The 23189-nt window shown below is 56.1% G+C and overlaps 8 protein-coding genes across 8 annotated transcripts; 3 read left to right on the top strand and 5 right to left on the bottom strand.

The window, feature by feature from the left end:
- Position 1: 1 nt before the first annotated feature.
- Positions 2–3050, bottom strand: B0H18DRAFT_969982 (ABC1-domain-containing protein). The gene is made up of 10 exons (XM_048043656.1): positions 2135–3050; positions 2004–2090; positions 1869–1890; positions 1690–1806; positions 1515–1639; positions 1138–1479; positions 420–1083; positions 353–399; positions 213–293; positions 2–162 (listed from the first exon to the last, which is right to left on the bottom strand). The coding sequence occupies exons 1-9, from the start codon at positions 2588–2590 to the stop codon at positions 213–215; spliced, it is 1941 nt and encodes a 646-aa protein (XP_047900386.1). The 5' UTR covers positions 2591–3050; the 3' UTR covers positions 2–162.
- A 707-nt stretch (positions 3051–3757) lies between these two features.
- B0H18DRAFT_969981 (uncharacterized protein) lies at positions 3758–7913 on the top strand. Its single transcript, XM_048043655.1, has 7 exons — positions 3758–4076; positions 4346–4694; positions 4762–4859; positions 4880–5360; positions 5382–5860; positions 5911–7650; positions 7678–7913. Exons 1-7 carry the CDS (start codon positions 3821–3823, stop codon positions 7782–7784), a joined length of 3510 nt encoding a protein of 1169 aa, XP_047900385.1. The 5' UTR covers positions 3758–3820; the 3' UTR covers positions 7785–7913.
- A 356-nt stretch (positions 7914–8269) lies between these two features.
- B0H18DRAFT_969977 (uncharacterized protein) lies at positions 8270–9463 on the top strand. Its single transcript, XM_048043654.1, has 3 exons — positions 8270–8687; positions 8751–8942; positions 8996–9463. The coding sequence occupies exons 1-3, from the start codon at positions 8508–8510 to the stop codon at positions 9302–9304; spliced, it is 681 nt and encodes a 226-aa protein (XP_047900384.1). The 5' UTR covers positions 8270–8507; the 3' UTR covers positions 9305–9463.
- A 174-nt stretch (positions 9464–9637) lies between these two features.
- On the bottom strand, positions 9638–11880 carry B0H18DRAFT_969973 (uncharacterized protein). Its single transcript, XM_048043653.1, has 2 exons — positions 11524–11880; positions 9638–11474 (listed from the first exon to the last, which is right to left on the bottom strand). The coding sequence occupies exons 1-2, from the start codon at positions 11784–11786 to the stop codon at positions 9878–9880; spliced, it is 1860 nt and encodes a 619-aa protein (XP_047900383.1). The 5' UTR covers positions 11787–11880; the 3' UTR covers positions 9638–9877.
- A 984-nt stretch (positions 11881–12864) lies between these two features.
- Positions 12865–15147, bottom strand: B0H18DRAFT_867271 (MFS polyamine transporter; the record flags this gene model as incomplete). Its single annotated transcript, XM_048039849.1, has 13 exons — positions 12865–12943; positions 13002–13140; positions 13196–13286; positions 13343–13431; positions 13490–13591; positions 13646–13735; positions 13789–13901; positions 13951–14062; positions 14118–14328; positions 14381–14472; positions 14534–14617; positions 14671–14843; positions 14897–15147. The coding sequence occupies 13 exons, from the start codon at positions 15145–15147 to the stop codon at positions 12865–12867; spliced, it is 1626 nt and encodes a 541-aa protein (XP_047900382.1).
- A 437-nt stretch (positions 15148–15584) lies between these two features.
- B0H18DRAFT_969968 (uncharacterized protein) lies at positions 15585–17854 on the bottom strand. The gene is made up of 5 exons (XM_048043652.1): positions 17414–17854; positions 17194–17359; positions 16688–17145; positions 15973–16626; positions 15585–15921 (listed from the first exon to the last, which is right to left on the bottom strand). The coding sequence occupies exons 1-4, from the start codon at positions 17808–17810 to the stop codon at positions 15977–15979; spliced, it is 1671 nt and encodes a 556-aa protein (XP_047900381.1). The 5' UTR covers positions 17811–17854; the 3' UTR covers positions 15585–15921; positions 15973–15976.
- Positions 17855–18189: 335 nt separating this feature from the next.
- B0H18DRAFT_969966 (uncharacterized protein) lies at positions 18190–20521 on the top strand. The gene is made up of 4 exons (XM_048043651.1): positions 18190–18706; positions 18758–18871; positions 18923–19093; positions 19149–20521. The coding sequence occupies exons 1-4, from the start codon at positions 18227–18229 to the stop codon at positions 20361–20363; spliced, it is 1980 nt and encodes a 659-aa protein (XP_047900380.1). The 5' UTR covers positions 18190–18226; the 3' UTR covers positions 20364–20521.
- B0H18DRAFT_969964 (peptidase family M3-domain-containing protein) lies at positions 20451–23186 on the bottom strand. Its single transcript, XM_048043650.1, has 11 exons — positions 22824–23186; positions 22599–22800; positions 22537–22548; positions 22270–22431; positions 22036–22222; positions 21772–21981; positions 21705–21742; positions 21648–21676; positions 21555–21615; positions 21324–21525; positions 20451–21273 (listed from the first exon to the last, which is right to left on the bottom strand). The coding sequence occupies exons 1-11, from the start codon at positions 23114–23116 to the stop codon at positions 20645–20647; spliced, it is 2025 nt and encodes a 674-aa protein (XP_047900379.1). The 5' UTR covers positions 23117–23186; the 3' UTR covers positions 20451–20644.
- Positions 23187–23189: the final 3 nt, after the last annotated feature.

Here is a 23189-nt window from a genome sequence, read left to right as displayed (position 1 = left end):
TGTGATGTCAGAGAACCCAGCGCAACAGGGTACAAGGCTTGTATTGATCCAACTTCCCGACTAGATGGTGATATTCTAGCTATACGTACTCTAGTGGTGCTGTCCGTTGTTGCAAAATCCAGTCTACTACCTGCGATGATTGTCTATACACTAACCGTGAGCCTGTGGATGCACGTCAGCCATTGGACCATCGCAGACCGTACGGGAGACACTTACCAGTCGTATTTAATAAGCTGATCTGGGTCCGCGAACGCCGATGAAGCAAGCTCGCGTGCCTCCATGTACACCCACACCTGTCATAGGCAGACAAAATCAATACATGGGCTCAATGCTTGATAAAATTACGCTGTACCTTCAAGAATGCCCCAATGTTACCCGACGGCATCTGTGGATAGTCTCCTGCGTGGACATCTGCCGACCCAACTGACGCAAGATCGGCAGCGCACTCTTGAAGAGGTCCAGTCCTGGGTCCAGCTGGCGCCCAATACCTTCCAACAACAAGATCGAGATCACAGTGTTCACGAAATCCGCCTCCATCTTCACATGGTGCTGCCTGACCGCCTTCAGCACCGCCGTCAAGATGTCCGAGATCTTGATCTGCCCGAGCGAGAACGTCTTGCGCTTCACGTTAAGCACGATGTGCTGCATCCGGAGGGCAAACGTCTCGGGGTCGATCGCGAGTTCTGGGGTGCGACACCGCTCCACCATCAGGATCCCCGCCCGGTACCCGTCAAACTCGGCGACGGCGCGGAAGAGGTCCAGGAAGTTCGTGCGGTTCTTCTCGTTGAGGGTCGTCACGAGTCCGGCGTCGACGAAGACGACCTCGGGAACGTAGCCGTCAGCGTGCAGCTTCTCGAGCTCGGCACGCCACGCAGGCGGGTCGTGCATCAGTTGCCGTAGGTGGTCGACGATACCGTCATTCACCGATTGGGCGGCTTCAGAAGTGGCTACGGGGTCGGCAGGTTTGTGCACGAAATTTGAAGCCGTACCCCGGATGGAGATGTTTGAGGGTTTCGTGAACTTGATCATGATGTTTCCAGGGTGAAGGTCGGCATGTACGAAGTTGTCCAGCAGCAGCATGTTCTGATTTGGAAGCGTTTCAGCTTTGTCTAAAATTCGCGAGGATAGGAGACTTACCAGGAAGGTATCTAACCCAACCTCAGCCAGCAGGTCATTGTAGGCCCCACCTCCGTTCTTCATGAACAGCTCCAAAGGCAGGGCGTTTTGGAACTCTTCAACCAGCACGTCCTTCGTACTCCACATGGTCAAAGGTCGAGGAAACGTCACGGGTAGCTTCCTGGTGGCGAAGTTCTTCTCGAATACCTCTAGATTGGTTGCTTCTATCCTCAAGTCGAGTTGCTCGTTCATCATCTGTCCGAATACAGTGACTTCCTCAGGCAGCGATAGCCATTGCATGCCAGGGAAGAATGTCAGGGCATTGGCAAAGAAGGACATGATGGCGAGGTCCCGTGCGATGAGCTTGTTGACTTTGGGATGGAGGATTTTGATCGCACCGCTGCAGTAGGTACGGACATAGGTGCTTCATTGCTCAGAGCTTCCGGGAGCATATGTCTGCGTTGGCGCTTCGGAGTGAGGTGTGTCGGCGGTATGAGGTCCTGCTTGAGGGTCCTTTGTATACCTGTCGGTGTATCAGATGGACTGTCCTGTATATGTGCCGCGTGCAGTAACTCACCTGCGCTATAGCACCTGTGCCGATGGGTGTTTCATCAAACTCTTCGAAAACCTCGTTGAACGGTCGTTGGAAGACGCGCTCGATCACGCCTTTCGTGTGAGAGAAGGATGGGCCTTGCCCCGGGAGTGAAGTGCGCCCATTCTCTCGCATAGTAGTGCTGGGAACAAGTCTGCACGCGATGCTGCCCATTGAGCCAGCTACGGCACCACATTAGCAAATTGATTCTCTGGCAAAACGCTGCCCAGACAAGCGTGGTTGTTTGCGTTGACTACCGGGAAGGGGCCCGACGCGTGAAAAGGTGAAAGCTTACCTTCACAAATGTAGGCCCCGCCCTCTGCATCTGGGAGGTGAGGAATCCATACCACCACACGGCACCCCACCTATCTCCAGAGAACCTCTCTTCCGGCAAACCAACGAGGAGCATCGGAGATGCCAAAAGACAGGAACAAAGAGGAAACATAGCTGCACGAACCGCCTGGCGGTCAGTATAGGCTCCCATATGTATTCGCGTACGAGCACCACTATTCGCCATGTGATGCGCTGGTCTTCAGGTTCGGCGGGCGATAAGATTGTGGGTTCAAAAACAGGTTGCGCGGCTACCGGACATGGAATAAGCTTGTCCGAGGTGAAGAAACTTGTTTTCCCTGTATGAGGCTCCGGCGAGGCATAGAGGACAATACCTCCTGCAACTGGAACGAGCAGAAGGAGCTTGCGGTACAGTGAGGGCGTAGGCGCAGCTGTTCGAGTGAAGAATTGGGAGGAGAACGAACGTTGCGTCGAACGTGTCCAGAACGCGGAATGTTGACGGGCCGCGGTGCGAATGGATAGACTAGAGCGACACGGCGCAAAAATGGCGTGTCGGAGGCCAGGCGGCAAGGCAGAGAAGCGGAGATGCATGAGGGGTGGGGGCCAGAGTGTCAGCGACTGTGCATTGTAGCCTGGACGCCGTGGATGGCGATGAACTGGAGGAGACGAGCGGCCTCGAAGACTGGAGTCGACTTGTACTCGGCCTCCATCGGTCTGCTTGGAGGCCTGCACAGCGTCATCGGTTCCTCGAGCACGTGAGTACCATTTGGCTCGTGAATTTGACGCGGACTTCGCCGTTCGTCGTTCGCGAGACTCGACTCGCAGGGGCTCAACTGCTTTTCAAGCTGTCGGGACACTAGTACTGGGCACAACGCGTACGTAAACGTAGACTTGTGGCTAATGAGACCATGGTGGTCCACAGGAATCGGTGCAAAGAAACACTTCAAGAAGATGGGGCTGGGTGCGTCTTTCGATCCGAATTTGAGGCTCCACGCTCCGACCGGCGGCAGCAGTGTAATTGAGTGAAGCAGAGTTTCGGAGACTTTGGCAGGGAAGGGGTGCATCGCAGATGGTGACAAGCTCTTGACTACATAGCCAAGGCGAGGCGGGCTGACGAAACCGCTGCCTGTGTAGCGCTATGCAGTAAGCTTATGTATGTGGCACCAGTGAATTGTGCCCGATTCCGTCTGAGCATCGCATTCATTGGGATCCAAATTCACACCCTTTCTGCCACGCTATCGCGGTCGCAATGCCCACGTATCCGCATCTCCTTGTTCATACGGGGCCATTCGTGGCGATATAGCGGTGAATGTCCTTGCGCACTGCCTGGCGGGTCGAGCCAGTACATAGTACGACTTGGATTTTTCCTTTGCAGCGTTCTTTTACGTGTTTTTGTGCTTCTGCGCGCTCGATATTCAACATATTGGGTATTTCGTACCTCCCAGCGGATCGGCGCAGTGACAGCATCAAATTGTCAATCTCCGCACCTGGCATACATCGAGGCAGAGGCGTCTGCGCACATACAAAGCGCTGTCCACTCATTCTTACATAGGCTAAGCATATTCGCACAGGGGGAGGATTTGAACGAGGGGCGATCGATGTGGGGAAGAAGGTCCGGACGCCATCGCCCCCGCGGGGCCGAGTCGACGGCGGGCCAGTGGAGGAGGTGATAGACGCTGTACGTAAGGGACGCGAGATGACCCGTAAGCGCCCAGCACTCAGCTCGAGCAAAGTCTCAGACGCTCGACTCTCTTTCCAACCTCGACCGCTGTCCGCCCTCTGAGGACGCGTCGACGACGCCCCCTTGCGCTCCGTCGCATCATGTCCATTCCTTTTGCCTTTGTTTCTCTAGTTACGTCCGACCACTACCTTCCCGGTGCTCTCGCAGTCGCAGCGGCACTCAAGGACCTGCACCCGACACCTGCCAAGGCTCCGGAAGTCAACTTCCAGACCGTGTGCCTCGTTACCCCCGAGAGCATAGATGTGTCTACCATTAAGCTCCTCCGCCGCGCCTTCAATGTCGTGATCGGCGTTGAGCTCATAGAGCAGGAGGACGAGAAGGGTCTGCAGCTACTCGGTGAGTATACAATTCGGAACTCGCAGGAATTCCACAAAGCGGTGTAAGCCCATCGCACTCTGGTCCTTCACCACGAGTGGCGTGCATAGCACCTCGTGTATAATTTCTGGGCTGGGGAACATGATCCGTCTCAAGGACGGGGCCGTGACTAGGTCACCAGCCCGACCCTAGTCTCGATTGTTCCCTATGCCGTACTTATAGACATGTCTCGCTTCTTCTTGTCCATATATGCGCCATGAAAATTGCTGATCACCCTTCCGCTGTATTAGGTCGTCCGGATCTCAGTCATGTGCTCACAAAATTACACATATTTCGCCTGACGCAGTACCAGAAGATAATATTCCTCGACGCAGACGTACTTCCGATACGGCCGTTATCGCACTTGTTCAACATACCTCATGATTTCGCAGCTGTGCCGGATGTCGGCTGGCCGGATATCTTTAATTCCGGCGTGTTGGTGCTGAATCCCGGTCAAGATAAATTCGACCAGCTCGTCCAGCTCCTCAAGACCAAGGGTAGCTGGGACGGAGGGGACCAAGGACTCTTAAACGAATGGAGGGGCGGGAACTGGCACCGCCTGAGCTTCACCTACAATACAACACCAACTGCTGCGTACACGTGAGTGGTTGTCGCGTCCAGCTGACCCGTTCTGTATCATTGCCGTTGCTGACGCGCCTATGCTCAGATACGCCCCCGCTTATGAACGATTTGGCTCGCAAATATCGGCGATTCACTTCATTGGCCCCAGTAAACCTTGGGCAAGCCTGCAGTACCGGGCTCCCGGTATCAAACCCTCCCGGCAGCACGATGCGAATGTTCCCAGGAGGAGAAGCGCAAGCAGGTGTACAACTTTGACTCGCTCGTCGACCGTTGGTTCGACGTGTACGACAGGTATTACCGTTCGGACGCGCCCACGGCGCGCGCCGAATTCGAGGTCCGGAGATATGCCTCGGTCTGGGACGAAAATGGTCGGGACGAGCTCGGCGCGGAGCTTCCTCCCATCACTCTCAGCGGGACAGCTACTCATCCTGGTGGTACATTAGGTCTGGAGGATCTACGGAGAATTGCCGTAGAGGGTATGAGTAACATGGGCAGCTCTGTCGCTGACACCGAAAGCGCTGTTCAAGTGGGCGAGTACCGCTCTATGCCGTTGGGAGGTCGTGTCGACTTGATGCGGCCTAAGCCCCAACCGAGGCCGCAGACTCAGACTTGGGACGAGCATACAGGGACAGGCGAAGGCCATCGAAACGACCGTGATCGGGACTTGACGCCCACTCAGGAAGAGTACAAACAACTGCATCCCAGTGGAGGCGGCGATGGCCCGAGGATGCACACGCACCTACTCCTAGCCCCAACGAGATTCCGCCTGCACCTTATCAGCAGGGCAGATCGTCGCCGCCAGCCTTGTCGTACCCTACCCAAGGTGAACAGTGGTCGGGTCCAGAGAGTTCTCAACACAGCACCAAGATCAAGGACGGCGCATGACTCTCAACGGCAACAGTGGCAGCCTGAGCCCGAGCATCAGGGAACACACCACCACCACCGTCAGCATCAGCATCAGCAGCCGTTCCGCCACCAACCTCCTTCCCCTCAAAACAGCAGTCCCGAGCATGAACCGATCCCGATGCCCTCTGTGTACCACCGCCATTCTCCTCGTCATTCTCCTGGCCATTCGCCTCAGCATCATTCGCCTCCATACCACCAACCTCAACATCACCCGCATGCACACCAGCATCATCAACACCACGAGCATCGCTCTCCCCCTCGTCCCTCCTCGCCTCCAAGTTGTCCTGGAACCCGGCCATTGAGCCTCCCCCGAATAACCCTCCTGTAGTCAACGCGTTCCCCACAGACACGTATTTCCCCAATGTCTGGGACCAGTCGCCCTCGCGTCAGCACGACGCTGCGCATCAAGCCTTCCCGTCACCACCGGTGCCCTACGTGCCCGCGCCGCACTCGGACGCGTTCTTCCGGCCGCCTCCTCCGAGCCGTGTACCAGAGCAGCTTCTCCTTCAGGGCCAGTACTCGAACGTCTTTGGACAAGCACCGCCTGCAGGCCCTGGGTCCCCTCCTGCTCAGCCCGTCCCCGATCCGACCAAGGTGCAGGCGGTGTTCCCTTGGGAGCAAAAGCCTCAGCACACCCCGAAGCGGGTCTTCCCCGTTTCAGACGTTCCCCTCGCTACGACGAAGTACATCGAGAATGAGGCGATGTCTTCGTCCGCCACGCAGGCTGAGGAGGAAGCACTCACCCCAGAGGGTTCGCCTGAGGCGGTCGCCGGGTCGCCGGGCCAGATACGACCTGCGCTGCATGTGCAAGCGCCGACGCCGCCGACGATTGGGCTGCCGGGCCATCTCACGTATGCGAATGCGTGGGACACAGTACCCAGTATACAGAAGTACGCGTCGAAGCTTGTGAGGCCGCATCATCAGTATCCTTTTCAGCATGTGCCGTATCAGAGCACGGGTTCGCCTCGCCGTCGCTCCGCGCAGTGGACGGATGACGACGCGTGGAGGCGCATGGAGAAGGAGCGCGAGCGGGTTGCGCAGGCGCGGCAGGATGCAAGCAGCATGGATGGTGATGACGAGGACGAAGGTGACGACGAGGACGATTGGGACGGTGAGAGCAAAAAGGATAGCGCCTTAGGGACCGGCAGTCATTCCGGGGGCCGCTCGAGGTCAGGAAGTACTGCGTCAGCGACGGCCGCAAAAGGGAGGAAGTACCGCGGGCGTGGTGTGCAAACCATCCCTGTTGAGACTCGTCACCAGGCTATCCAGGTCAAGATTCGCTCGTTGTCCACGGATGGTGATGGTCCGGTGTCCAGAGATCCTAAGCAGCCGCCTCCATCGACCAGGATGGTCCCGGAAAAGACAAAGCGTGATATGGCATCTAGTCCAATTTTGGCCAAGAACCGCCTTCTGCCTCCGCCTACCCTGTTGCCGCCGGCGCCCGTGCATGAGTTCAGGATGGATCCTGACCAGATGGGACAAGCGACTCCGGCTCTCAGCCAGTCCCTGAAGCAAACGGTGCCATTCCCGTCTTCTGCGTCGCCGACTGGGTTGCGGTCCCCTCAGACGCTTGGTTCGCCACGCACTTACTCTCCACCCAAGGCGTTGAGTCCGCCCAATGCGCTGTCCCCGTCCAAGATGAGCTCGCCGAAGGTCCCCTCGCCTCCGCGTGTCATGAGCCCTCCCAAGGTCCCTACTCCGGCCAAGATGTCCACCCCGCCCATGTCTGGTACCGCGAGTCCTGCCAGAGTGCCGTCTACGCCTAAGGGCGCGTCGCCTCGCAGGCTGTCATCTGCGCAACAGCAGCAGTTCACCACCCCTCGCAAGTCTTCATTTGGCAGCACGCCTCCCAGCAAGCCTGCCTCGCCGAGGGTCGGGCCCGTTTTATCGTCGACCCCGCCGCCCAGTACTCCTTCCCCTAAGCTTCCCAAATTGACCTCTCCGTTTGGGCCTCCGATGTCTCGCTCAGTCTCGAACGACACCAACCTAACGTCGTCGCCGTCCACGCAAGGTATGCCACTGACGCCCGAGAGCGCGACCGCCCCTCCCCCTCCGCGCAAAGCAGGACGTGTGTGGGACCCCGCGCGTGGCGTAGACGTTTTCAAGCGCAGTTCGGAAGAAGTACTCGCCCGTTTCCTGCGCATGGGCCCGTTCGAAGAGGATGAACGTCGTCAGAACCAGGTTCAACAGCAGCAAGAGTAGTGGCAGAGAGATAGAGGCCCGTTCCCCGTGAAGTTCCTTCCTGTCTATATGTGTTTCCTTTTCACGAAGCGTGATGTTTGTCTGTCTTTATTCCGTTTCCTTCCTCCTTTGCTTCTAGCCTCATCAACCTGTTTTTCTCTCTTCGTTTCTCACTGCCCCTGCACTTTCCGAGCCGCCCTGCAAGATTCGTGTCTTCCTGCAATCGCCGATGATCTCTGCATTTCCCACGTTTCTCCGTTCGATGCACCCTGTGATACCAGGTGTTTTCATACCCTCTCGCGTGTTATCCCCTATGTTGCCTGGCACGCTACTGTGTGTACAACGGACGTTCTCCTTTCTCTATCAATGCGTACGCGTCGCTTTACCGTAATAGACAGCTGGTACAGACGCCGAAAAGACTGCATTCCGCGTGACGGGTACGCGTGACGTCATTGAAGTTGGCGCGTCTGTACGCGCCTCCATCCGCCTGAGATGGGACTGGATGACGTCGGTGCAGGTGTGACAGCACTCGTCGTCGTATCCACCCAGGAACCACTGCACAGTACTTAAGAATGCCTCACTCGCCTGACGAGCCCCCACTATTTCTGTCCTCTTTACTTCACGACCTGCACACGACCAACCTCTGAATACCCCACTCAATCACCATGTCCAACTCTACCAAGGCAGGATCCACCACTATCGGTGCGCAGGCACCCAACAAGTGCGTTCGCTTCTTCAAGACATATGTGTATGCTGTCGTGTGTCCAGATACTGATTGCGGTTGCGTGCAGCACTGATGCCCACTGGGAGACCAGCGCTGCGTGGCAGCAGGCCGAGATGTCGACCAAGGAACTCTCTGACGAGGTCGGCAAGAACGCCGGCCAGGTTCAGACCGCCGCACGGCAAGCTGCCTCTGAGGCCCAAGTGCGTCAGTTCGACGTGTGTACGTAGGATCGCTCGTATTGACTCGAGCTTCCTTCCTTCCAGCAAATCGAGCCTCAGGTCATCTCTGCAGTGAACGAGCTCGAGGCTCAACGCTCTCTGAGCGAGGCGACGACTCAGGCGGCTAACCAGGGCCAGTTCGACGTCCAGGCGGCGAAGAACATGGCTGGAACCACCGCCGCTACTGCTGTTGAACAGGCAAAGAACCTCGCCAACGGCGCGTATGCGACTGCTCAGGTATGTTCTGTAGATCTTGCGTACATTTCTATGTTGCTAACATGGTGGTCTAGTCGCTCTTCAACAGCCAAGCACAGGAAGGCTCGACGACGCGAAACCTGTCCTCCACCGTGCAGTCAACTGCGCAGACTGCGTTCGAGACGGGCAAGGACTACCTTGCCTCAGCGCAGACCGCTGCTCAGCCACACATCGAGCAGGCGAAGACGTATGTCGCCGGCACCACTGGTACCAGTGGTTCTGCGACTGGCAAGCCAGATGGCGTACCCTCTAGCACAGCACCCCTCGAGTCCGGTCCTCACGTCGTCGGCAACCCATACCCCGCAACCAGTGGAGCCCAGACGACGAAGGTCGGAGAGCTCTGAGCTGATGTAGAGACATTACCTCGAAGCAAGAGACATTACCTCGAAGCAAGCTGTATTATATCATGTAGAGAGTCGCGTGGTAGCCTAGTTGTCATCTATGTAATGATACACTGACCGATGTATACTAAGTTATGTGTTAAACAAGAATATTGCGAGTCATGGAGATTGTAGGAACCGTCACTGCGCAGGTGCGTCGAACTTCGGAGCGAAATAGAACGTACAACCTGACATATGGACGCTTGAGCATTTGGGCGGGTGTGGCATATATGGGGTTTGTCAAACGCAGACATGCCGCAATGCGCGTAACGTGAATTACAAGTTATCAAGCAGTCGTAGGAACATAAATAGATTGATTGCCTCCAAGATCTGAGGTACATATTTACAAGATATGGATACGCGTCAAGAAAGAAAGAAGTATGATGCTACAGCACGTAGACATACATACGCACTGCACGTAGTCAACAAATTTAACTGACTGTCGAGGTGGTTAGATTTCGGTGAGTAGAAACAGATTAGTCGCCATCAGCAAACCCATGGTCACAAACGTCAAACATGCCCGAGTCCTCCAGTAGTTCACTTCCTATGTACCATCGCCGGATGTTCTTCAGCTACCGTTAACTCCTGTCCCACGAGGATGTGCAGCGCCGGAGGATCACCTTGAGGGCAGTTTTGATACGTGAACTCGTTCGACAGCATGCGCAGGGCCTGCGACTCCTTCTCTCTGTGCACCTTCCACAGCCAGCGCACAGGCGAGCACCAGATCGCCTGGCGTACAGGGTGCCACGCGATCGTCTCCAGAGTGGGACAGCTGACGGCAAGCTGGCGCATCATCTTCAACATGAGCGGCTCGTGCCTGGCGACCCATGCTTTCAGCGGAAGACCCGGCGTATCCATGAGTGTGTCGTCGTCGATGCCGGGGTCGCATACGGCGCGGATCGCCTCCTGCATGGCTTCGACGTCGCCTACGCTCAGGTGGAAGAGCGTTTCCAGCTGCCGGGCGGTGTACGGCTGGCCCGTGCGTGGCCAAATGGCCAGCGACCCAGATTCGCCACTGTCGAAGTATTCCCGCTGGACGTGTATCGGAGGCTGGACCTCATCAAGTATGTCGGATGTTTCCTCCTCCGAGTCGGAAGCGTCGGGACGCCACCTGAACAGGTCAGGGAAGGGCTCCTCGCCCTCGTCGTCGTCTGACATCCCCCACGAAAATGTGAACTTGCGAAGGGAGGTCCAATTCGTCAAGCTGGCGGCGCAGGACTGCATGACCTCTTGGAAGCTGCCCTCTATATACGGCGTGCCGTACGCCAGGCGCAGCTCCGCTAACTCAGGGAAGACCCCTGGCATCCTCGCCAGGAACTGGTGGAGCCGCACGACGTCGGTGCCATTGTCTTCCCAGAAGCATTGATCGACAATGGAAAGCGCCAGGCCCGTAGCAGCATAGCGCTGTCGTTGCGAGCCCTCGGGCTTGTCCCACTGCGTCGCCTCGGGGTATAGCGGGACACGGGAGAAGGCGAACCGAGTCGACACACAGTATGTCTCCTGGTCGAGAGCCGGAATGCCGCGCATGGTAAAGATAGGATCGTCATGCATGGACCCTGGGGTGCCCGACTCAGGTCCCCACGTCCCTGTACCATGGATAAGCTTCAGAAGGCGATCGAAGGCAAGCCAGTGATCCAGGTTCGGGTCGAAGCCGACGTTGACCTCAAGGAGGGTCGGGTGCCTGTGTATGAATTGATAGACGAGCCATGGCGGCGATGTCGCATATTGCAGATTCAGAACGCGAAGGCTTGGGAAGTGAGCATGGCGAAGATGGGCGTCCAGCCATTCCGACCCTACGGCATCGCTGACGGCGAGCGTGGTGAGGTTGGCGTAGGAGGGGAATGTGACTGCGCAGCCGAAGGGCGCAGTCTTCGCGCAGAACTCGACGCGCAGCGTGCGCAGTTGGTGCCAGCGCCCGAAGTCCACGGGCATGGCATCTTCATAGAGCACGACGCTGAGGTCGGTGAGGTGCAGCGATCCCTCGAGGAGCAGCAGATGTGCATTGGTAAGGATGCCTTGCCAGCAGGAGAAGGACCTCAGCGCGCGCAAGCTACCAGATCGGCGCATGCACCAAAGCACCGGCAACGTGTCGATGTACGGTGACGGCTCCGTCAAATGGCCTATGCGCACGCGACTATTCTCGCTTAAGCATGGGCAGACGTCTGAGCGAATGAGATACATACCGGACATAGCCCGCACGACCATTTGCTTCGAGAGAAGAAACGACGGCCGTGAACTGGTCGCACGTAGCAACGGATATTTCTTCGGCAAGAACCAACAGCGCAAAAGTGCGGAAGCGACGACTGAGCTGCGAGAGCGTGTTTAAAATGCGGTATCGTTTCGGAAAGGCCTTTTGGTCTCCAAAGTAGGACACGATCTGGAACAGAAGCTCGTTCGGTAGGTGGTCCAGCGAGACGCGCCTCACAATGTGGCTCTGAACGGCCATGGTGAGCGAGCTGTGAAGAACGCGTTTCTCAAAGTAATAAGCGCTTATATTAGTAGCTTTGACTCGGCAATGCGACGACAATGCCGACAAGGATGGTGGACGAGGGGAGCAGGTTGGGGACAGGGAGTGCTCACCAGCCATGTCACCACCGCGTCAGGTAACGCTGTGACATAACGCGACAACGTGACAATCAGTAAACGTTTGTTACGTTCCTAATCGACGGTCAGTACCTCCACTTACATCGCTCTGATGCGGTCACACTCGTTGTATCGGACTCTTGTAACTGACCACTACAGCACTACGCTTTGGCCCTCGCAGCCAGTATCGCTTTGGCCCTCGGGCAAGCCGACCTTCCAGTGATTTGGCCATTGTTCTCTGAATAAGGAATGAGGTAAAAGGCATACGCGGCACTCACATAAGCCGTACCCGCCGGTCGGTGCACCTGCCCTCCTCCCATTGCGCAACCTCCATCCTGCTTCGTTCTTCCCGTGTCCCCCTTCCTCCATTATCCCCTAATATACTCCGCTGGACATGCGAGCGACACAAAATACGATATGCATGCGAGCCAGGTGAGCACACCCGCCAGAATTCATGAGTGTGCCACTCCCCATTTTCAAGCATTAGCATATCGAGGTGAGCGACATACTCTCGTCTAACCTGTGATGCACTACGTATGCCTCGCTCTTCGCGAGTTCCCCCGCTCACTGATTGGTTTGAATCGTCCATGCGGCGTAAAGATCGATTTCATTGCAGATTAACAGCGACGCTAAGGTAAGTACACTGACATGCCATGCTAGGTATCGTATGTAGGTGCGATCGTCAACTCATGCTAATCAAGAAAAGTCCCATGAGATGGTAGCAGAAGAATGATGCTATGCAGTATGGTAGTCTGTCCCATGCTAACCTAGCATCTGGGTACCGAGCGCGTATGGACATTGCGATTCTAGGTGCGTCCCTCATCAGTTGGCACTGTAGTAGAATGCCGGTATGGTATCATGATCCGTCATTGCGAAGGTGAGCGTTGAAGCTCCGGCTTTGTGCAGCCTCGAGGATGTGTGTGCTGTTTCCCTCGCTGTTCTCACTTCTTGACTGGCGCGCGTCGAGCGTGCTGGCTCATGCCGCGGATCCTCTCGCCGTACTTCCAGAAGGTGAATACCCTACAATCACGGTTCGTTAGCTAACGTCGTCATCGGGCCATGGTGCTAAGGCACGTACGCTGGTGGTCCCACGACAACCGCAACCGCGGCCAGGATGGTATCACCCACGCCATAGCCTAACGCATTGTACATCGCAGGCGCGAATAGCGGGAATCCGAAACCCGCTATTGAGCGGAGGAACGAGACGGCCGCGAGCGCTGTTCACATTGATCAGCATGGGCGGTCACATACGGTAGGTGTCGAGGAGCATACCTGACGCAGCATGCAAGGTGAAGGCATCGATAACGTAGGTTTGCATTCCCTGGAACGTCAGGATCATCCCGGAGCCGATCATTGCGAGACCCTGTGAGACGGTATGTCAGTAGGTGGCTATTCGACTGACAAGGGTGCTCTACGCACGATATCCACGACGATCCAGTGGGTGTGCGTTCCCCAACCCGCCATGAGCAGTCCAACGGGAATCAAAGCGGTGCCCGGGAACACAGTTACTAACATTCATGCGTGTCAGTAGGTTGCAGGTAACCGCAGCTGCGACGTGGGACATACTCAATCTAAACTCCGGTAGGCCGACTCCGCCGTTATGCTCCTTCATCCTTCGGTATATCCGGTCGATCACTCGGGCATTGATCTGCGTGGTAACGAACAGTCCTGCGCGGGAAGGTTAGGTAGGTAGATAAAGCTCAGTTAAGACAAGGTACGTACCAAGGCCAAGGGCGATGTAGTGCAAACCACCGATACCGACATCCTCATGGTACACGGAAGAGAAGATACCCGGAATGGTCGTCAATACCACTGTAGGTCATCATGAGGCTCGCTGTCTATGTCGGTGAAAACGCGGGACATACAGTAGATGACACCGTAGATGAAGGCCATGTACAGGCCGAACAGCTGGATGATGGGCTCATGCGCGAACATGATGAACGGGCGGGTGAGTGACTTCCGCCATAGGGTTCCCATGCTGCACATGCAGTCAGTAACGAGGTGTGGTGAGCATCGTCCAGACTGACTTCTGTTTACCGGTCGATTGCGCACTACGGACCTCCCGAACGGCACCTTTTTCGGGATCCATTCCCTGGCGTATGCGGGCTGCCTTCTGCTCCAGGAGTATCGGAGCATATGCTGTAGTGGACACAAGGTCAGAGCTAAGGCACAGCGTATTGTTGGAGACACTCACTCTCTTTCAGGAAGATAAGTCCGCAGAGCTGAACCAATGCAGCGACGATAGTCGTTGCCCAAAAGACCCATCGCCAGGTAGACCGTTCTGCGATCCAGCCTCCCGCCACTGGACCAATGACCGGACCCAACAAAGGTGCTAGAGAGTAGATAGCGATGGCCTGCCCACGCTGCTCTGGTAGCCACATGTCACTGAGGACGGCACCGCCAGTCTAGGGCAAAGGTTAGTTGGTGCGCCTACGCTCTCAACACAAGGGTGCTTACTGCCATGGGTGCGCTGCCGCCAAGGCCTGCGAGGAATCGGAACGCGATCAGCTGGCCAGTGTTCTGCGAGAAGCCACAGCCTAGGTTCCATGCTGCAAATATAGTGTGGTAAATCGGCGGCTGAACCGCACGATGAGGTGTGAATCGACTGACCAGTAAACCACAAGTTTCCGCCACGGAGGACATGAACACGTCCAAACATCTCGCTCAGGGGACCTAGAAAGAGCGGTCCGACGGCTAACGACGGTGCATGAGCTCTCAAGCCACTGATGGAAATTCAAAGTTCTCACCATAGGCAAGAACGAATACCGATACGGTCAGACTGGTTATGGCGCCGCTCGTTATGTGGAACTGTTCAGCGATCTGTTCGGCTGCCGGGGCGACCATAGACGACGATATTGGCGAGATGAAGGTAAATGCCGACACAGTGACCGCGGCAGCCCACTTTTTCTTCGTCGACCAACTGGATGTGTATGTTCGGATTACTGACGATTGACGAAGCGTTGAAGGACGCACTTTCTCGGATTGGCTGGATCGTCCGGACCCTCCCAATCGACTATGATGACACCGTCATCTTCGCTTGCGCGCTCTTGCTTCTCAGGTGATGACTTTTTGGCCTTTTCTGAGTCGTCCAGACCAGAGGTCAGTGTGGCCTCTCGGCCGCTGTCATGGGACTGACGATCATGCTCGTACGCTGGAGCGGAGGCAGCATTTGGGGCGTCGAGCGCAGGCTCAGCAACTTGTGTCTGGGAGTCAGTGGATGCCATGGGTAAGGCGGAGGTACAGCGGGCACAGGTGCGTGCAGGACCCCTGATTATATAGTTGGTCACATCCGTGTGGGTCGGACGGAGACCCATGCAATATGAGTGCCCCGCGCATCTGAAGTGAGAGTGCCGAGCAGCTCCGTAGGCCCGCCAAAGCTCCAGAGGCCCCGAACCCCCCGCGGCAGCTGCAGCCGTCGACTGTGAGTAGTCATGCGGAATGAGTAACGTCATTTCCCTTTTTAGGCAGGTTTCTAGGTTCATCCGAAGCCCGCGCCACGCGCTACGCCGTTGAGGCGTGCTGCATATTTACGACATTTCCGCAGCGCACCAGGGCGGCCTCACACACTTATAAATTGTAACATCGACACAGTGAGTCCCATCGTCATCGGAGGCAGGGCAAATAGATTTTGGCCAGCCTGCCTTCGGTACTAAGTACTAATGGACAACGAGTGGCGAGTGCCACAGTAGCCACCGGGTAGTTCCGAGTGCCACAGTAGCCATCGGGCAGTTCCGTTCAGCCGCAGTGGCCAACAACGATCGCGATCGTGATCGAAACTGGCTGAACCTTCTCATTCTCCCCGCGTTGATGAACGTACTGGACATATGTTCGATATCAAAGCAGACCCCAACAGGTCTCGATGACACCATATATTACGCACGCACCGCGCGGAGACGCGGCAACGACGGGGAAGGGGTATAGTAGCGAACTCAGTAGGGTATAGACGGGAAGCAGGCGATAAATACAATAAGGATACAGACGAGGTAAGTGCCGAATACCTATGTGAGAAAGGTGAGATTTCATGACACCGAGACAAAATTGAGACTTACCTACTTAGACGGCGATCGCCATGCCCGCCTGCGGGACCTGCACATGTTGGTGGAATGCCTCGGAGAAACCACGCTTCTGCCCGTGGAAGGCGAGAGGAAGCAGCTCAGCGAAGAGAGCCATTACGTCCAGTGCGTTGGCGGCTATGTTGTCGCTCGTGCCAGCCTTCGTTTCGGATGCAAGACGGTAGGGAGGTGGAGGAGTAATGGAGCCCGATGGCAAATATGGGTCATCCACAGTGTAGCTGGGCGGAACCAGTGAAGGGTTGGCCACGGCGCTATCGAAAGAAGGAGGCGCCCCCAACGGAGATTGAGACCGGCTATGTGGTCCGTCCCACATGTTAGAAGAAACTTGTTCGCTTCCAGTTCCAGGCATGACGTGCATAGAGGAAAGCGAAGTCGGAGAGTCAGGGAATGCGACCATCGAGGACCTGGTCGGTCCAGCGGCCAATGTCACCGGGGCTCGTGAGGTTTCTTCGATATCGTGAATGGGCATATCATCAGTGCCGGCCAGCGGGACTGAGGCCATAGCGACGCTTGTTCCAGAAGAGGTCTCGTTGCTTGAGGGATCAACTGCGTCGGTATCAGCGCTGGAGGCGACCTCAGCCAAAGTCCCCGATTTTCGCTTCTCCTTCAGTGCTTTATCGCTCGCCGTCACTGAAGGTGAAACAAGGATCAGAGCTACGCAGCAGCAAACGAACCGAGACAGTGTCCGTACCGGAACAGCAGCCCGCCATAGAACTGCTAGTAAGCTCAGAGGCAGCAGGGCGACCCCAACCCACACGCACTTCCATGGGGATGGAAGGATCCGGTGGCGCGTATGTGGCCGGCGCAATAGTCTTGTAATCCCAGGCCCAGCGAACGATATCATGCGTCTGCTCTTCGAGGTCGTTGGCCTCGCCTGTAAGAGGAGCTGAGACCGCCTGCCTCCTGGTGTCCGTGTTGATACCGCGAGGCCGCTTCGGGGCCGGATACGCGTCGGTCTGGGATAGGCGACGCTTGCGCTGAGAAACGCAGGGTCGCAGGCTCGAGTTCAACTCCGTGCTGACGGATGATGTACGAGAAGGAAGGGGTAGTATCTTGCGTGGGGCAACCCCCCGGACTTCCGGGGCGTCATGAGAATCGAGTCCATGCAGCCATGACATGCATGTGTCGGTGGATGTATACGAGATGAATCTATGACCCGATGAATGTTGCTACCTATGAGAACATTCTGATACATACCGGCGTCGTTTGTGACAGGGAATAAGCTCCTCGGGGTCGTCTTCCTGACGAAGACGTTTATGAGAGAGATCCAGAAATACGTCGTCGTCTTCATCGTCACTGTCCTCGGACCAAGAATCAGACACCAACGAGGGTGTTCTGGAACTAGCCGGAGATGGGTAAGAAGCTGCCACAAGCGGCGGCATCAGCATAGAAAGTATTCACACATAGCGATACTGACCAGAACGCCATGTAGGCTTTTCTTCTAAGGAAGACTCGGCGGAAGTGATAAAGGGTGAAGGTTTCATAGCCATTGACAAATCTTGTTCGCCTTCGTCGGTGCCAAGCACTAACCGACTCAACGCATCCTCGAGTTCGGTGTCCATGGTGGTTTGTATCTCGTCGGCCGCAACAAAGAAGTCCTCGAAAGACGAGGCGAACGCGTCAATGTTGGACGACACAGCATGAGCCAGAGAGATAGTTTCTTCGTCCAAGTTCGACATCTCCACGGCACTGGCGACGTCCGCAAGAATGTCGCGCCATTGGTCACTGAAAGTTTCCAGAGCAGCAGTCCCGGACACGACAGAAGAGAGAAATTCAGCCTCGATTGCAAGCAGGCGTTCTCGGATTGAAGTCATAGCGATGGGATGGCTGGCTGGGGGATTTACGACTTACGACCACACCGTGGGCAACCATATAAGATTCTACCGCTTGAGCGCTTGAGGGAACGACCACAGGTGCAAATATTTGGTACTCGTGATGGCCTCCCAAATATTTGTTCCCAGTATGTAAATGGCACGAATCAAATCCGCGTCCATTGTCCCCCGTTGCACGTGCGCAACAAGCATTGTTCGCCACATCGGGTTCCTTCGGGACCTCGGGTGCAAACGGCTGTAGTCATGTGCCCCAGGAAATGTCTATTGTCCTCGAGCTCCGATTGGACCACAGTCCGGTGCAGTTCGCACGCTCAGACAGGCTATTGAAGTACTGGTACTCGAGTGCTTGTCTTTGCGTTGATATCCCCGCTCCCCATCCCTCAAACTCTCGCCCTGCCATGTCGCTGTCTACAGAGATGATGACGCTACGGCGCATCGCGTCTAGTGCCTTCAAGATCGCGACCGCGGCGTCCAAGAGGCTTTCTTCGCGGCCGTCACAACCTCTACCTGTGCAGCCTCCGTTGGCGCCAACCTTCTCCGTGCCACAACCCATTTCTTCTGATCTCATTGCTCTGGGTCTTCGATCTACGGTAGCCGAGAAAATATCTTCAGCATATTGTCGCACTGCACTGCGGCTAAGAAGCCAGTATGAGCTACACAGTCGACATGCCCTACAAGCTTACGCTCAGGCGGAGCCTTCTGGTCACACGGGTGTTGTTAATCTGGGGGCAAAGTTCTGCACAGTTCTAGTCACCAGGTACCTGAAGACCCTCCAGAGTTGGCGATCTGAAATCATTGGCACAGTTGCTTCGCGCATCCGCGATATTCGCGAGGCTCAACAATACCCTGAACAACCAATTAAACGACCGTTCAATCAGGTGAGCGTGATGTTCGTTGTACATTGTACAAATTATCTGAGCAAACTCTAGACTGCCGTACCCACTCTCGAAGAATTCTTCGAACGCAATCCACGACCAACGCGTGCTGAAAAGCAGGCACTCGCCAGCCAGACCGGTATGGAGTATAAACAGATTAACGTCTGGGTAAGCGAGGTGAAAAACAAATCGGTCATTGAATTTGCTCACACAAACTAGTTCCAGAATCGGCGTAGTCGGTCCAAAAAAGCCAACCCCGCCAGTGCAGTCACAAATTCTGTCAGCGACAACAGTAACAACGCGTCGCTCCCTCCTGACCTGGCAGCATCACTGGCCAGGATTTTGGATACCTATGTAGTTGCCAAGGAGGACATTCTAGTCGACGATGCAGTAAGCCCAATCAACATGATGTCTGACCTTGGATGCTTAAGTATTGCATTATCAGCACCACACTTCCTCAGACTCTGTTCCGACATTTGGGCCCTTCAACTCGGAGCGCCCTCCACACGCGTACCCAGTTTGCTATCCTCCCTTGTGCGATTACGACCCTTTCCCTATTTCCGGACCATCACGCAGGTTTCTAGTCCCCTGGTCACGCTGTGCCGTAACATCTTCCAGGAGATGCCACGACGTCGATGCAGGTGATCTCCTCACTTGTCTGGGGCAACTCAGTCTCCATGATGGGATGCAAACAAGCCCACGCCTGACAGATAAGCCGCCTGAGGATCGTCCTCGTCCTTCGGTCGGTTTCGCGATTGTACCTCCCACTGCCCCGTTGCCGGCTCTCCTCCGTGCACCATCGCATTCACTCGGTCGTACGCATGCAGAGGCCCATTGTCAACCCGTGAACCGGCAACGTTCGGATGGCATGGCAGCGTGTCATTCGGAGGGATGTTTCACTAGCCCAAGGACTCGCCGAAGAGGTATCAGACCACGCACCTCGAGGCAGATTTCCGTGGACGGCTGTGACGCCTGGTTGGCTCAGACGAAGGCAAACTCACCTACCACTCCACGACGAAGGGTTCGCTTGTCGTTTCAACCCCAAAGGAACACGACATCACGTGCAACTGCACCCCGGGGTCCGTCTACTCTTTTGGACGCAGCGCATACAGGTCAACCGTATCCCAGGGGCAAACCTAACAGACAAAGGCCCTCTGCATCCATCCGCGCGTCACCAGCATCCTGTATCGACGCCGCTACAGCATCTTGTACGCCATCATCCCGGGAGATATCCACTTCACCGGAACCATCCACATCGCCAGTCTCCACTCCGTCCCCGAGCCCCTCACCCTTGCTGTCGCGAATGTCATCATTATCGTCAATTCGCTCCGTCTCTTCGATGTCGAGTTCATCATCCGATTCTGACTTGCTGCTCACACCGCCCATGCTGCCGACATCCTTACCAGACGTTCCATTCTCACTTGAAGGCTCGACGTTCGACCTGTATACAGATCTGAACAGCGTCTTCAATAAAGACGCAGGACTGGACAGCATGTTCGGAGATAGTTATGCGGACTATTCGGCCTCCTTCATGGGCGACATCGATACCACGATCCAAATCCCTACTGCCTTCGCTTCGTCTCTGCAGCAAAAGGATGCGCCTATGCTGGGCGACTACACTATACCCTTCGTTCCAGTGGCTTCATTCGAGGTCTTCTGACCCTGTTCCTCCGTGTCTGTTGGCCCTCGTCTTCGGCAGTCACGCTCCGGTCACATTTGCTCTATGCTCCCGCTATCCTCGTTTGTGCTGTGTCTGATGCTGTGTTGCTGTCGATACTTTATTCTTAATCTATGCTCGAGCCTCGCCGTTTTCTCGCACTTCGTCATCGTGGATCGCCCTCAAAGCGTCAATAACAGTATAGAGGTAGGCATCCAGAAATGTGATCAACAAAGTCGGGTGCACCGTGACCAAGGGTCAGTAGCATTGCGATGCGATAACTCCTAGTGTCTCCCGGACAAAGATACATCGTCTTCTATTCTCCATTTACCCACTTTCTCCATCGCCTCGGCATCACCAGCTCGCAGATCAGGCGAGTCGAGCAATGTGCTGACCATATTCCAAGGATCCTTACCACCACCATGTCGCAAGACCTCACGTTTGAACCGTTCTCCAGTCTCCCTATTTAGGGGATCCAGAGAAAAGAGCTTCCGCCATACTCTAGAAGCTATGGCGCGGTCGAAGAGATAGGAATAGTACGTGGCGCCATACCCGAACAAGTGACCAAATTGGGTCTGCCATGATGTACCAGGGACGTAGGGGATGAGCCCACGCATCTCGTATAACTTTGCCAAGGCAGTCGTCGAGTTGAACTGGCTATCCAGCACCGCAGGTGAGTGGTAGATCTGGTCTAGCGAGGCGAGAAGGATCTGCGTGTGGGTATCGATGGAGCGGCAAGGGTCCTCGTGGTGGTTCCCGGTTTGGCGGATGTAGAGCGAGCCGTTGGGGTCGAAAAGGGAGAGGACGGCAGGGGAGTTGAGGAAATGCTCCATGAGGATGGACGGGAGCTCGACGAAGTCGGTAGCGCAGCGGGTGCCGGATACGTTCTGGTACTCGGTTCGGCCGATCATAGCTACAACATGTCATGAGTAACGCATGTATATACGAAAGCTATCGACGTACAATGCATCGCGTGACCCATTTCGTGGAAGAGTGTCATGACTTCGTGCCACTCTAGCACGGTGGGCCCGCGTCCGACGGTTGGTCTCGCGAACTCGCAGAGCAGCACGACCACCGGCAGCTGAAACGTGCCCTCCTGTCCGGAGAACTGCCGCCTGTGAGCGGCCTCGAAGACGCGAGACGTCTGCATGGCGGCTTTGTCATACTCGTTAGCATAGACAGGTCGCCCTCAACGTCGTCATCGTCCACGCGGCGCGAACATCGCACAGTATAATGTGCGGCGCCGCTGGGCTTCCTCTCCGCGCGAAGAGGTCGGCGTAGATCCACCCGAGCACGCCAGAGTCCTCGTCTACCACCTCAGTTTCCGGACGTCGCTATGCCAACTTCTCCAGGAGTGACATCCGCTAATCGCAGAGATATCCCTAGAGGTTCTGGAATAGTCTCGAGAGACCCATGAAGACAGTGCCGAGAGTAAGTGGAGGTAGCGCGACAGGGGGTGCGGGAGGTTCTGGGGGACAGTAGTAATCCTGTCCCAGCTGGATGGTAGGGTATGGTGGTGTATGAAGGTGCGCTTGCTTCCGCACACTGAGCGTGCGTAGTGCGCTTCTAGCGTATGGTCGGGTGTGGTCTAAGAGCGCATCTAGGAATCGTTGGACGTTCTCTAGTAGACGCAATAGGTTCAGCATCGCCGAGATGCACAACTGTCAATACGCACCCGGTGACTTCGCCATCTTATCGCCTAATGTCATATGCGCGAAACTGCTCTTCCCCACTAGTCGGGCCAGCTCCCCGCGCGCTCGCAGCAGCTTCTCCAGAACCTCTACTTGCTCCGGTGAACTGGCGTTGGCCGCCATGTACACCTTCCGCCGAGGCTCCTCTGCCGGTGCTGCGCGCATGATCATCTGGGCTTGCAGCGACCCCGGGTAAACGAGAAGGTCCGTTTCGTTACCTGTGCTTGCAATCGTAATCGCGCGCCCATGCCCATATCCTTCAGACCCTGGAGCTCTTCGGGCTTGATCACGGCCGGAGCTCTGGCGGTCGCCGTTTCGTTGAGGAACTGCCGCCCTAGTAGGAGGATCTCTGTAGACAGGGAGACAAACCGGTCGCGTTGCTGTGGGGGCAAGTCTATCCCGACTTCTCAAATCTCTCCAGAATATGAGTGCAGTCTGGTGCGCCTCTGGCCCGAGAGACTTCACGACCTCCGGTCGGAGAGGACCATATGCAAGACCTATAGCTGGTTTCGTACCCCAATCCGACGGGAAGATAGGATAGACGCACCTCGTATAACCCGACGTGAGTATTCAATACGTTCATGAACTCGCATAACTGTTCGTAAACTTCATCGGCACTTCGTACCCAAGCTTTGTCGGGATGAGCGTTGCGAATGAGCTCTGCGAGGTCGATGACACCACATAGGAGATCACTGAGCCTGTCAAGGTTCTTAACGACCTTGAAGAGCTCCTCCCGGGACTCGCGTGCTCTGAGAACACGCTCAGTAAGAACATGCGCGCGCCGGAGAGTAGAGTCGGCAGAGCATTGAAGGCCGAAGGGCTGGTCAGCACCGGGTGCCCAAAGAGTCCAGTCGAGGATGAAGAGGCAGCCCACTGCGCAACGTTGGGCTGGTCGAATAAGACTATGATGTCTGAGTCGTCGCGTGAAGCTGGTAGTGGGACCGTAGCTGTGGCGGTGGCGGCTCGGCAGAACAGATGAGGTGCCTCCCTCTTTGCGTCAAGCCGGAGTCGGGAGGGGAGTCTTGCATGCTTGCGGAGCGCATTGCGCGCGGCTTTGGCGAGCATAAAGTCGAGATGGGGACGAGGGCAAGACAGACAGTCCGGCGAGGACCGACGACTCGGATCTGGTGGCGGGCGA

This window comes from Fomitopsis serialis (assembly GCF_022376445.1).
Source record: "Fomitopsis serialis strain Sig1Antser10 chromosome Unknown B0H18scaffold_2, whole genome shotgun sequence".
Lineage (NCBI taxonomy): Eukaryota > Fungi > Basidiomycota > Agaricomycetes > Polyporales > Fomitopsidaceae > Fomitopsis > Fomitopsis serialis.
This window is presented reverse-complemented; position numbering and strand designations above follow the sequence as displayed.